General features: G+C 45.4%; 1 protein-coding gene across 7 annotated transcripts in view; it reads left to right on the top strand.

Moving 5' to 3' along the window:
• The first annotated feature begins 3,257 nt into the window (after positions 1-3,257).
• Positions 3,258-13,167, top strand: part of CARD19 (caspase recruitment domain family member 19) — a 37,592-nt gene continuing 27,682 nt past the window's right edge. For 4 of the 7 annotated variants that reach the window (XM_035106315.3, XM_035106313.3, XM_088662226.1 and 1 more), the window contains exon 1: positions 3,258-3,405. In XM_035106315.3, coding sequence (XP_034962206.1) covers positions 3,390-3,405 — 16 coding nt within the window. In that variant the 5' untranslated portion in view covers positions 3,258-3,389. Of the gene's footprint in view, positions 3,406-10,829; positions 11,284-13,167 lie in introns of those variants that run through there. The other 3 variants (XM_088662227.1, XM_088662229.1, XM_035106314.3) reach the window with 2 other exon arrangements.

Genomic DNA, 13,167 nt, shown 5'->3' with positions numbered 1-13,167 from the left:
GGGCACCATCTTGGATGGCTTTAAAAGAGGATTAGACAAATTTGTGAAGGAAGAGATTATCAGTGGCTCCTAACCCCGATGGATATGTTCTCCCTTCACTGCTGGAGGCACCGTACTTCTGAACACCAGTTGCTGGAAACAGCAGAAGGGGAGAGTGCTGCTGTGTCCAGGCTCTGCTTGTAGGCTTCTCTTGGGCACCTGGACAGCCATGATGGGAACAGAAAACCAATTGCTGGAAACCACGGGAGGGGAAGTGTTTGTGATGGGTTTTTGCTCATCAAATGGCTCTTCCATAGGAACTTGAAGACAGTGATGAACAGTGAGGGGGAAGCTACAGGGATGCTTATAACATATTATACTTCTAGATGGGAAATTCAAAGCGGAAATGACTCATTGGCTGAACCGATACAGAAAAGGTAAGGTATGGTCCACATGAAGCCCCTTTCATTTGTGGTAGAGGTATTGCTGTACTGCTGTTTTGCACGAATGAATCGCCGCTCATGGGGCACAGCACGGCACCAGCCTTACTTATAATGCATGCAAAGGGCATTAAAAAGGAGGCGGGCCTTAAGCCACGTGGGGATCAGGTGGTGCTTGAAAATACACCTTAAGAAAACCTATGTGCACTGACAGTTAATGCAAGTTAATGGAGAGTGCGATCTCTACTCGTTAATGGAGAGTGTGATCTCTACTTTAACTCGTATGGGGAAGAAAAGCCCACCCCAGCTGTTTTTGAGATACAGCATCTTCTCCCTTCTGCATGCAAGTTTATGGGGAGATTGCCCTTTCCCAATGGGAGTTAATAGAAAAAGAAAAGACTAGGCCCCATTAACAACTGGGAAGAGGAGGAGAAGCCCACACTCAACAAAGAGGACAGGGCTCTGTTTCGATGTGGATGTCTTTGTCAGCTGGTAATATCAAAAATAACAAATAAAAACAAATAAAAACATCAAAATTCTCAATTGGCATGGCTTATGTTTTATAGTATCACATTATAGCATTTGGTTCCTTACCTAATTTATGAGGTCGTGTTAACTTGTGAAATAGAATTCTATGTTTTTCAAACATCGTGTCTGAAAATAACAATAATGCACATTTGTTAATTATTAATTGTAAGGCACCAAATAGTTGTATGTTTCCTCACCTGAGTTTGTGGAGATCAATTTGGAGGTAAGCTAATTGTCTTATATATGTGTCTCTAGGGGGCGGGGGGAGGGACAGGCTTCTCAATCTTCTTAAAGGTATAGGTGTATACAGAAGTGACAATATTAGAACACTATACAGAAATTTATTTAAACAATCTGATACTATTAACTGCAGACTTACAGCTATATAAATAAACTACACTCAGGTCATTTGGCGATGCCTGGGAATATGCTTTGTTTGTGATAACTATCCCCCCTGGAGCTTGCTTTATTGCTCATGTAAAAATTATTTATCATCAGAAAGAAGTGCATGAGAAAGATGAAAGCAGTGGAGAGAGTATTAAGCCAACACATAAAGAGAACCCATTCATTAATCTCTGAAGAAGTGTGCATGCACACGAAAGCTCATACCAAAATAAAAACTTAGTTGGTCTTTAAGGTGCTACTGAAGGAATTTTTTTATTTTACTTCGATCCAGACCAACACGGCTACCTACCTGTAACCATTCATTAAATTAACCTCTTCCGGTGTTTGCCATCTAATGAACTTCGGCAGGCAGCTCCTGTGGGTTCACTTTTGCAGTGGCAGCACAAAAGAGCATCCAGTCCTGGACGAGCCATCCTTCCAGGGGAGTCCCCATCTCTGAGCTCCCACTACACAATCTGTACAAGATGTTATTGGCTTTCTGTTGGTCCTAGCACGGCGAGTCAAGCCTCTTCCAACAGGACTCAGGAGCCCATAAAGCAGGCTTCCCCAAACTTCGGCCCTCCAGATGTTTTGGACTACAATTCCCACCATCCCTGACCTGTTAACTAGGGATCATGGGAGCTGTAGGCCAAAACATCCGGAGGGCCGCAATTTGGGGATGCCTGCTATAAAGGCACTGAAAGAATGAGTACTTCTAGAATGGCCCACCTTCAACACCACTAGTGCTCTCTCTCTGGCCAGATTCTTGGGGAGGGGGTTGCAGTGGGTTGGACCCTTGGGATATCTTCCAACTCTACAGGGTGCGATTAGGCTACCCAGATATCTTTTACCCTGGATGGTCCATTATTTGAATGGTTTGTATGCATTTATGGGTTAATCGGACACTGTGGTTTTACCAGACCTACAAAGGGGTACTATCACATCAGGGGTGTGATGCTAGACCTAATTAGGCTGTGATCCAGAGCCTTCCCACCTCAGGAATAAGTAATGCATTTAGTCAATCATATGAGTTTCATGGTTAATCTATCGTATTCATTGAAGTTGCATATGGGTAAACATTATTTCTGAAGCAAGAAGTGTACTTTTTCAAGCTTAGATGCTTAGACCTCCCCAGGGCTCAGTGGATCAAGTGCATCTGGCTGTTAACCAGAAGGTTGGTGCTTTGAGCCTGTGGGCAGGATTCGTGTACCTTCCAACTTTAAGGTTCTATGTCTATGAGTCATGGCTGAGATATTTTGAGAAGAGATGTTTCCTCCTGCATAAGAGAAAAAAGCAGCAAGCTCAATAATATGGTACTTTCCACCTTCATTTTAAAAAAGTATTAAATATATAGCTTTTTAAAAGTTTTTTTTAAAAAAATCTGCTGCACGCTTATTAATTTGGGGCACCTTTTAAGTTGATTAATAGTTTTAAAACTGATTAATCTGTTATATTAAACATTGTAGTCCTGCTATTTAGATGCCTGGAACTATGCCATGGAAAATTTGTAAAAAGGTTTCACAGATCTTAGCAAGTCGTTTTTTAAAACGTTTCTGCCAGGAATACAAAACTTCTGTGGGAAGTACAGCATGCAATGTTTTGTTACAGGTGTGTGCCAGTACACCTGTTGGCACATCCCATTTTAAGCATTTAAGGCAGCTTTTGCAGAAGCAAGTGTTGGAACAGGCTGGAGAAGTTCAATAGAAGCGATTGTGCGCATACATATTTAATAGCTTTACTCAAGTGTTTTTAAAACTGCAAAAGCCTCGCTGCTTGATATTAAAGGACAAATGTGATCAGGTCACAGTGACCCTTTTCTTCGGTTGTGAACCGTTTACAGAGTGGGCATCCATTTATTTTCCAAGGGCGGAATGAAGACCTCTGCTGGCCAAAGCCTTAAAGTGGCTCTCAGATTTTACTTTCGCTTTTCGCCCTCCCGAAGTCGTCACTGAACTTCCGTTCCTGACAGCAACTTCAGTAAAGGGACAGATTTTCAACTTGCCCGATTTCATGGATTTCTTTCAGCCATAGCAGGAAAAGCTGCCAAACCCATGGACAATGCTCTTCAGAAAATGTAAGTCATAGTGAATTATTTTTCCTAAACGTATGTTCATAAAGAGGTGGGATTTTTTTTTATAAAAAAGACAAGACATAAAGCCTTGCTTTGAAAACAAGAGAAGCTGTAAATGACTTTGGGGGGGGGAAAGGGAGTGTCTGCCTGCAAGTCTGATTCACCCAGACTTGGTCCTTTTTGTGTGAATGTATTTTGCATTCTTATTGCTGGGGGATATGTCATTCTTCCTGTTCATTATCCTTAACAAAGAATCTGTCTGTACAGCGATGACAGGAAAATAGTAGTCATATGGTCTGGTAACCCTTTTCAACTGAATATAATATTTTGGGACGTGTTCTTCAGTATAAAGCTTTCTGCTTTTGTTTTCTACACGTGGCAACATAATATTTTAGTATATATTTAGCACATCACAAGGACATGGAATGAAACATTATGCTTGAAGGGAAAGGTTTCCACACTGATAATTTTATTTCAGGATCAAAAATAGACGCACATTCTTCCAGAATGGCTACTGTGACCAATATTATCATGGGGTGGCTGTGGGCTTGCTTTCAAAATTATTTACATTGGTGTCTTCCTGCCAGCTTGGAAGTACAACTGTACCCCCCCCCCAGCACTTTCCCCAAACTTATCTGTAAAATGGAGGATTTATTGGGGGGCGACACACAGTTCCTTAGCTATGGCAAACTTTAAGGGCCCTCTTACATAATCTGCCATACCAAGGCTGCTTCAGATGTTGCTCTTGATTCCTATTGCACATTAGCCACCAGGACATGGATTGACATTAGTTTGCAACAACTCCTTGGTTGCTAGTATGATTGTCAACATTGGTTACTAAATGGGCTCCCTTGAGTGTTTGCGATGCCTTGCTACTAGGTAAAGGTAAAGGGACCCCTGACCATTAGGTCCAGTCATGACCGACTCTGGGGTTGCAGCGCTCTTCTCGCGTTATTGGCCGAGGGAGCCGGCGTACAGCGTACAGGGTCATGTGGCCAGCATGACAAAGCCACTTCTGGCGAACCAGAGCAGCGCATGGAAACGCCGTTTACCTTCCCACCGGAGCGGTACCTATTTATCTACTTGCACTTTGACGTGTTTTCGAACTGCTAGGTTGGCAGGAGCAGGGACCGAGCAACAGGAGCTCACCCTGTCACGGGGATTCGAACCTGCCGACCTTCTGATGGGCAAGCCCTAGGCTCTGTGGTTTAGACCACAGCGCCACCTGCGTCCCACCTTGCTTCTAGACCAGTGCTTTTGGCAATACATCTGGGCTGCAGAACTAGCAGTCACATTACACTCTACTGCTTCCATCCCCGAGCCACAGCATTTTCACCAGTAGACAAAAACTCAAAAATCTATGAATCACACTCTCCCAACAATACTTTTCCACTGCTTCTTCTCATCCCCGCTGATGCATCAGAGACAGCGAGAACTCAGCATGAGGACTGCATAAGCTATAAGGAAACGCCCTACCATGTTGATCTAAGAATGTCTGTGAAATGCAGACACAACAGAGGTTATTTGTTTCTAAGGTTGTTGCCTGGGTTAATATCTAATGCAACACCAATTTTTGTTGTTGTTGTTGTTTAGTAGTTTAGTCGTGTCCGACTCTTCGTGACCCCATGGACCATAGCACGCCAGGCACTCCTGTCTTGCACTGCCTCCCGCAGTGGCAACGCCAATTGCCATTTCAATTTGTGAACTCCGCTCAACTCATTCCATCTGAAAAACTAAGCCTGGCATTGTTCTCATGGTCAGTTATGCCAAAGTGAGGAGAGCTTCTGATTAGTTCAGGCTCTGATCATGGGCGTACCCAGGATCAAAACTAGGGGGGGGGCAAGGGGAGGGGCCAAGGCACGGAAGGGGAGGGGCCACAAAGTGGGCGGGAACGGCGAACTCGCGCTCCGCCGGGCTGTGCCCCTCCCTAGAAGCAGGGCTGGTGGCCGGAGGCGGAGCCCAGCCCAGCGGAGCGCGAGTTCAGCGTTCCCGCCCGCCCGCCGCGCTCTCTGGTTCCCCGCCGCGCTTGGCCTTGCCTGAGGGCGCGGCGGGGAGCTGGAGGGAGGGTGCAGCGCGGCGCGGCGGGAATGGCGAACTCGCGCTCCGCCGGGCTGTGCTCCGCCTCTGCCCACCAGCCCTGCTTCTAGAGTAGGGCAGCTGCCCTAACTTGCCCCGTGGTGGGTACGCCCTTGGCTCTGATCCTTACCTATATTTCCTTTCATTTTATGTGTATTAAAAATGATTCATGATTGAAATACTGGTTACAGGTAGGTAGCCGTGTTGGTCTGGATCGAAGTAAAATAAAAAAATTCCTTCAGTAGCACCTTAAAGACCAACTAAGTTTTTATTTTGGTATGAGCTTTCGTGTGCATGCACACTTCTTCAGATATCTGAAGAAGTGTGCATGCACACGAAAGCTCATACCAAAATAAAAACTTAGTTGGTCTTTAAGGTGCTACTGATTGAAATACTGTAAGGGCAGCGTTCTTCAACATGGTGCTCTCCAGATGCTTTGACTGTGGCTGATGGGAGGTTGGTGGTTCAAATCATGTCGGTTGCCGGTGCAATATAATTGTCAGTGTTGTGTTTGGGCATGGCAACCCAATATTCAAATCACAACTCTAAGCCAGCTCTGGAACATTCAGAGTTTTCTGCCAAGAACAATTGAGGTGTAAAAGAAGAGAAGTACATCTCTAAACATTTGGTGACATGGGCATAGCCAAGGGGGGCAGCTCCCCCCATCATGTACTGTAAAACAATAGAAATACTTAACTAACAGAAGAAGAAGACAGAAAAAGAATGAAATAGGAAGAAAGAAAAAACATACATAAAAGAAATTCATTTTAAAAAGAAAAAAAATCACTTCCAATCATTTATATATCGCTTCCATTTTTTTAAGCCTCTTTAACTTGCTGTTCCACTTTTAACATTATTATCTATACTCACACAAATCTCTATATACATTTATATCATTTCTTTTTTTATTGTTGTTGTTGTTGTTTTTGTTGTTCATTTCCCCCATGGTATGGTATGTAAGTTGTGCAATTTTCTTGGCTTTTTTAAAAAAATTGAATAAAAATTATTTTAAACACACAGTACTTAGCTAACTGACCAATCCCGTCGGTTCTGCCCCCACCCCCAAAGTCCAGCCGCCCCTAACAAAAATGGCGGCTATGCCCATGCTTGGCAGTCATAAGCTGGAAAGTTGTTTGGCTTGGCAAAGAAACACAAGTCTGAATACCTGCTCAGTACGGTTTTTAACATATTAAGAGTTGTATCCAAAGTAGCACAAGTTTGTCCCATCCGTTCAAATATTTCTGCCTGCACTATGGACTTTACCCCTCTCGTCTCCCCCCTCATGTGCCTCCTAAGTCAGTTCTAGGGGTTTTCGCCAACCTTCCAGAGAATATTTGGGAAGGACACAGAGGGAGTCCAGCTGTGCAAGCAGAAATCCTTTGCAGTGATGGGGTTAGTTTGATACTGCCCTAACATTTTATTAATGCCATTATCTCGATTATATGTCCAAAAATGTGTTGTGCCCCAATGAAGAGCCCTAAGAGTGCAAAGCATGTATAGCTCTAGTTGTGAGGATTTGTGAATACAAATGGCCTGGGTGACACGTATGTGGTTTGGCCCCCAAATTGGCTGCTGGGCCTTCAATAGCTTCTGCTGTACATCCTAATGGTTTAGGGTTCTCAGAAACTTACAACCTCTAAGGATTTTTCTCAGCTGAAAGGACTCACACCAGGGTGGTTCATTTGGTTAGTTTACTCAGGAGTCATTTTGAAGAATGAAGGTGACCAAATTCCTTATCAAGTTATGCATCCCTCATGATCACAAATCGCTTTCCAACTCTGAGACAAATAGCAGACTTATAGCACAATTCTTTGCTCAGAGGGAAGCCCCATTGAATTCCACTGGGCTTACTCCCAGGTGAGAAGGTTCTTACAAAACAGCTGATTTTATTATCCTGAAGTCTGAGCTGTAGGTTGTCAGTCATGTCAGCAACAGGTCAATTTTATGTAGTTAAAATAATATTTAGTTCCATATTTAATGTTGATCTGATTATCACAGTGCTAATCAGATGCCCAGGAAGTGAAATTAGGGTGCTGGATCAGTGCGATTTTTGCTTTTCTATCTTAGATCTGTATTTAGCCACTGTTGCCTATGGGGTGTAACACACTACCCCAATGAAATATGCATGTGTATTTTTGGAGACAGTGGAATCTTGTGGGTTTGCATATATACACTATGATCACAGCCTATACCATTTAGGTAAAGGTAAAGGGACCCCTGACCATTAGGTCCAGTCGTGACCAACTCTGGGGTTGCGGCACTCATCTCGCGTTATTGGCCGAGGGAGCCGGCGTACAGCTTCCGGGTCATGTGGCCAGCATGACAAAGCCGCTTTTGGTGAACCAGAGCAGCACACGGAAACGCCGTTTACCTTCCTGCTGTAGCAGTACCTATTTACTGTATCTACTTGCACTTTGACGTGCTTTCGAACTCCTAGGTTGGCAGGAGCTGGGACCGAGCAACGGGAGCTCACCCCGTCGCAGGGATTCGAACCGCCAACCTTCTGATCGGCAAGCCCTAGGCTCAGTGGTTTAACCCACAGCGCCACCTGCATCCCCTATCCCATTTAGCAGTAACCAAATAATGCATATGCATCACTTTTGCATATAAGCCATAATCCATATGTATTTTTTTATTTTACAAACTTACATTTGTAAATTTCTATTTTTATCTGCATTTTTTGCAAACTATCTGTGGGTATCTAAAGAGACACTGTAGTGCAGAAGGAATTATACCCTGCTTATTTGTAATGGAGGTTACTTACAAGAAGGTGGGCCTGGAATCACAGCATCAAATCCTAGCTAGGGAAGTCCTTTTTTATACTACAAAACATATCAAAATGCATTTTATCTCCTAGCTGCACACAAATGGATGAGCTCATGTTTCTAATAATAATAATAATAATAATAAACTGCATATGCAAATTAGAAAAATGTAGAATTTTTTAAATTTGAGAATTTATGTGAAAAAATAAATTATGTTGTTTGAAATTGTACAATTAATTGTTTCCAAAAGTGGCAATTAATTTTCAGTGTCTAAATTTATGCTCACTGTTCAAACTACAAGAAAATTAAATGTGCCATCAACTCTTATTTATAGTCATGAATTCACAGGACAAGAAATGGAAATGGAAACGCTGATAGAATTTTGTCCTTCGGTTCAATATTGTTCCTATCTAAGCATTTCAAATTGGTTACAAATGTAACCTTTTAGAGCTTTGATAATTATACCATTAGAAAGAAATAATTACAACTACAGAAAATGTTTTACAGAGCAATTCCATGCATATCACTTAGGAAGTAAATACACATTAGCAGTGCTTTTTTTCTAGGGGTACGCATACCCCTAAACATTTTGTGAATCTTAAACTTGGCCTCACTGAGAGGCAGTATATCAATATGAGTAGGAAAATGAGAGTACCTCTAAACATTTTTAAAGAAAAAAGCACTGCACATAGGAGACTTAGAAGTAAGCCCATGAATGACAATGAATCAAATACTCCATCCATTGCACTAAGGTGGCTCACTTTGTGACAGCCTGTGTGTGTGTGTGTGTGTGTATGTCTATGCGGAGATTATAATCCCTGCCACAGGCATGACATTTGAATAAATCCTCATACACCATTTGGAAACGCAGTCACATGATTTCCAGTTTTCTTCTATGACAGTGCACTTAGAGCAACTTTGGACATAGCCCACACACGAGGTCCCCTTATACAGTATAAGAAAGGTCATTGCTAACAGATTTTGCAAGTTCTTTGAGGTTGAACCCCACACATTGACCATTTATAACCTCTGCTTTTAATGGGACCTACAGCATTTGCATTCCTATTTAGTTTGAGTAATCCAGATGACGTTACACTCAAACACCAGTCTTAATTCTTTCCCTCTGTAAATTCAGGTCTACCCAATTATGGGGATAATATGATAAACTGGGGAGAATTGGGCTCTAAACTACTTCACTTGGGAGTCAAAGATGATTTCTTTCAGTGTTTTTGAGTGGGTGTAACACCTCTGGAGGTTGCATGTGAGCATAGGTTTTGTGTAGTGGCTGTGGCAGTTGGGACTGGTATGGCATGTGTGGTTCTGCCCCCATTTCATTGTAACAGCATTACAAGTTTTCTGCTCAGGAAGTGTAGGAAGTGTAGATAGTTGCTGCTTCTGGAAGGAAGAACTTGATTTATCCAGATTGGGAGACCACAACATGTTATCAGATTCTTCCCTAACATCTTTGTTTTTAATTTTAAGGAAGCATTTATTTGCTATTCTTGAGAAAGAACACGGGCACTTCCAGACAATTTGTTTATTTACCCTGATTTGTTTGCAGGGAGATTTAATGCGCATTCACTAGAGATTTCCTTGCGGGGAGGTGAGATGTGCCAAAGGCAAGCAAGCACGCACAACCCCATACTTTCCAGTGCATTTCTCCCTCACTTTGCTTACTGCAAAAAGTTTGATCTTTCGAGGAAGTGGATTCGATGCACAAGAGCTCCAAGTCAACTTTGATCACACAACTTAGATTTGCCAGCACAATCCCACCTGAAAGTAGGGACAGCCTAGAAAGCACCCTTAGGTTCAGGCCTAACTTCAGCATCCACACCCAAGCAAAAACTCAATACAGTAACCCCACATCTTACATGGGCAGGGGTTACATTCCGGGGATCATGCCTAAAGTGGGTGGGATTGCTGAAGTCTTTTTTTCCTGGATGCCTTGCCCATTTTTAAATCCTTTTGCCAAGTGCATAAAGCTGAATGTGCACAATGTGCCTACATTGGGGACTTAACATTTCTTGTTAGTTTATAAAAAATGGGGTAGTAGGCAGCTTTTTTGGTAGCTCATACAGGGGCAGACTTTGGTCATCTTTTGTATTATGGTGCCTGTGTGAGGCCAAAATCTGGCATCCCCAAATGAGATTTTCTCAGGTATGGATCTTCTCACCTGAAGGAGTGTCTCCACCCCCATCGTTCAGCCTGGACACTTGAGGTCCACCTACAAGGGCCTTCTGGCGGTTCGCTCACTACAAAAAGTGAGGTTACAGGGAACCAGGCAGAGGGCCTTCTCGGTAGTGGCGCCCGCCCTGTGGAACGCCCTCCCATCAGATGTCAAGGAAATAAACAACCATTTGACTTTGAGAAGACAGGCAGCCCTGTTTAGGGAAGTTTTAAATGTTTGATCTTTTATCTTGTTTTTAATATTCTGTTGGGAGCTGCCCAGAGTGACTGGGAAAATTATTATTATCTCAATTTTGCGCCCCCTCGGCTTGGTGCCCTGTGTGCCTGAATCCAGCGCAGGCTCATCTTTTTACGTTTACCACACCGTTTGCCCTTTTGCTCCACAACATGCTGAACTCCAAGGAAAACCTGGCGCTTAGGAGAAAGGAGGAAACCCCGGGCCCCGAGCCCCAACAAGAGCACTTGGGATCGCAGCAGCGTGTGCAACTCCCTGCTCCTCGCTGCGCACGGGAATGGAGGGGCAGCTCTTTTTCCTCCTGCCCGGACAAGTGAGAAGGGAAAGCGCGCGACTCTTCCGCCGAGGGAGAAGCCGCTTTCTTGCCCTCCTCGTCAGCCGGGCGGCGGCTCCTCCCGCGGCGGTCCTTCTGGCAACTTTGCCTGAGCGCCGCGTGGCCGAGGCCGGCTTGCAAGCGTCGCGTCGCGTCCGGAAGGCCTCCTGCCTGCCCGAGAGGAAGGAGCAAGACGTGCCCGCCAGAGCTTGCAGGGGCGGGACTGGCAGCGGCGGCGGCAGCTCGAGGAAGCTTCCCAACCTCGCCGGGCAGACCTTCCTTCCCGCTGGACGCCATTATGCCAGGTTCGTACGCCCCTCGGAGGAGGGAGAGGACGGCGGGCCGCCGCCAAGTCCCGGCTGCAGGGGGCGCACAGAGCAGGGCGGCAAGGACACCTCGGAGGGCGGGTGTGTGTGTGTGTACAAAGGAAGCACTTTCGCCCCCCTTTTGCACTGGAGCCGAGGTCTCTTCGTACCGTTGTGCATCCCGATCTTGTCCCTGGGTGCTTGCTCGCGTTTTATTTCCGAGGAAGCGTGCGCGGCGAGGTTGCAGACGTGCAGTGCTTCCGCCCGTTGTGCATGTTAGCTCGGGGCGTTTCTTAAGCAGCCCGATCTTAGGCATGTTTACTCAGAAGTAAGCTCTACGGAGGTCAGCACACGACTGCCTGCCTTGCAAGGCGATGGAAGAATGTGCACTGCACAACTTTGCACCCTCCCTTTGAAAGACAGCCTTCAGTATGTTGGGAGATGCTTCTCTCCCCTGGAAGGAAGTTGTTTAAACCTGCATTTCTGTTTGTTGTCTTACGTCTGCAATCCTACACCCTGTTACCAGCCGCGTCGATCTTAATGGGACTGCGCACAGTTACGGTTGCTTTTAGACATTGGTTTGCTCGCGGCAGCTGTTTACAAGCATTGTGTTTTTTAGAGTTTCTTGATTGTAACCCGCTTAAAAAACGCCGAGTTCCCTTGTGAAGAGCATAACACAGAGGGCAAGGCAGGGCACTTTTGCAGAGCAGGAGTTTCAAAAGATGGAAGTAATTTATGCCAAGTGAGTCAGCTTCTCCGCCTGAGTCATCAGCCCTGGTAACAGAGGCAGCCTCTGTGTAGTACACTGTACAACCAAGTAAATACTACTTGGATAAACTTTCATAATATAAGAACATTAGAAGAGCCTGCTGGATCAGTGAATCTAGTGATCTAGGCCAGCATCCCACAGTGGCCAACCAGATTACTGTGGGAAACCAAGAAGCGGCATTCTAATACAAGAGCACTCCTCTCTTGGGCAGTGGTGTAGGAATGGGGGGGGGCAGGGGGTGTGCCACCCCGGGCGGCAGGCTGGGCGGGGGGCAGCAGGCTGGACGGGGGTGACCACCTCCAGCGGCCGCCGCTGTGAACGCCCCTCGCTGCCCACGTGGAGGCGAGGCCGGGGTGCGCTACGGAAAGAGCTCCGGCGGCTTCCGAGCCCGGCTCCTCCACGGCGTCTCCTCCCTACTGGAGGAGACGCTCCCCTGGCAGCACAGCCCTCGCCTGCCTCCACGATGGCCCTGAGGAAAGCCAGGCGGCGGGCGAGCAGGACGAGCCCATGCGGAGCCAGCGCAAACTGGTTGTGAGGAGAACCGCCTCGAGTGTGGTAAGGGTGGGCGGAGGGAGGGCCAGAAGGAGAGAGGGAAGCCTGCCGGACGCTTCTGGCAGCTGGTATTCAGAAGCATTGCTGCCTTGAACTGTGGAGGCAGAATATAGCCATCATGACTAGTTGTCATTCTGCTCCGTGAATTTGTCCAATTCTCTTTTAAAGCCATCCAACATTTAGAGGGCCACTGGTTTTCCCCAACCCTGCTACTGAGGTAGCATCTGTTGAACAGTATGTTGCTTGGTCTCAAGATGCCCAATGAATAATTGCATAATATAATATAATATATAATATTTTTCCGTCTATAAGACGCCCCCATGCATAAGATGCCCCCTATTTGGGGGGACTCTGATTTAAGAAAATGGGGGGACATGGCCTCTGTGTTTAAGACACCCACACACTCTTGACATTATTTTAAAGGGAAAAAAACCTAGTCTTATACACAGAAAAATGGGGGGGGGTTGGTGGAATTTAATTCAGGAGTAGGCTCTGCACATAATGATGCTGCATATTCATTACTTGTTGCAATGCTGCTTTCATAGCCATTGGTCATCATGCAA

The sequence above is a fragment of the Zootoca vivipara genome, chromosome 2, assembly GCF_965207765.1.
Source record: "Zootoca vivipara chromosome 2, rZooViv2.hap1.1, whole genome shotgun sequence".
Classification (NCBI taxonomy): Eukaryota; Metazoa; Chordata; class Lepidosauria; order Squamata; family Lacertidae; genus Zootoca; species Zootoca vivipara.
Note: the sequence above shows the minus strand (reverse complement) of the source record. Positions and strands in the feature narration are given on the sequence as shown.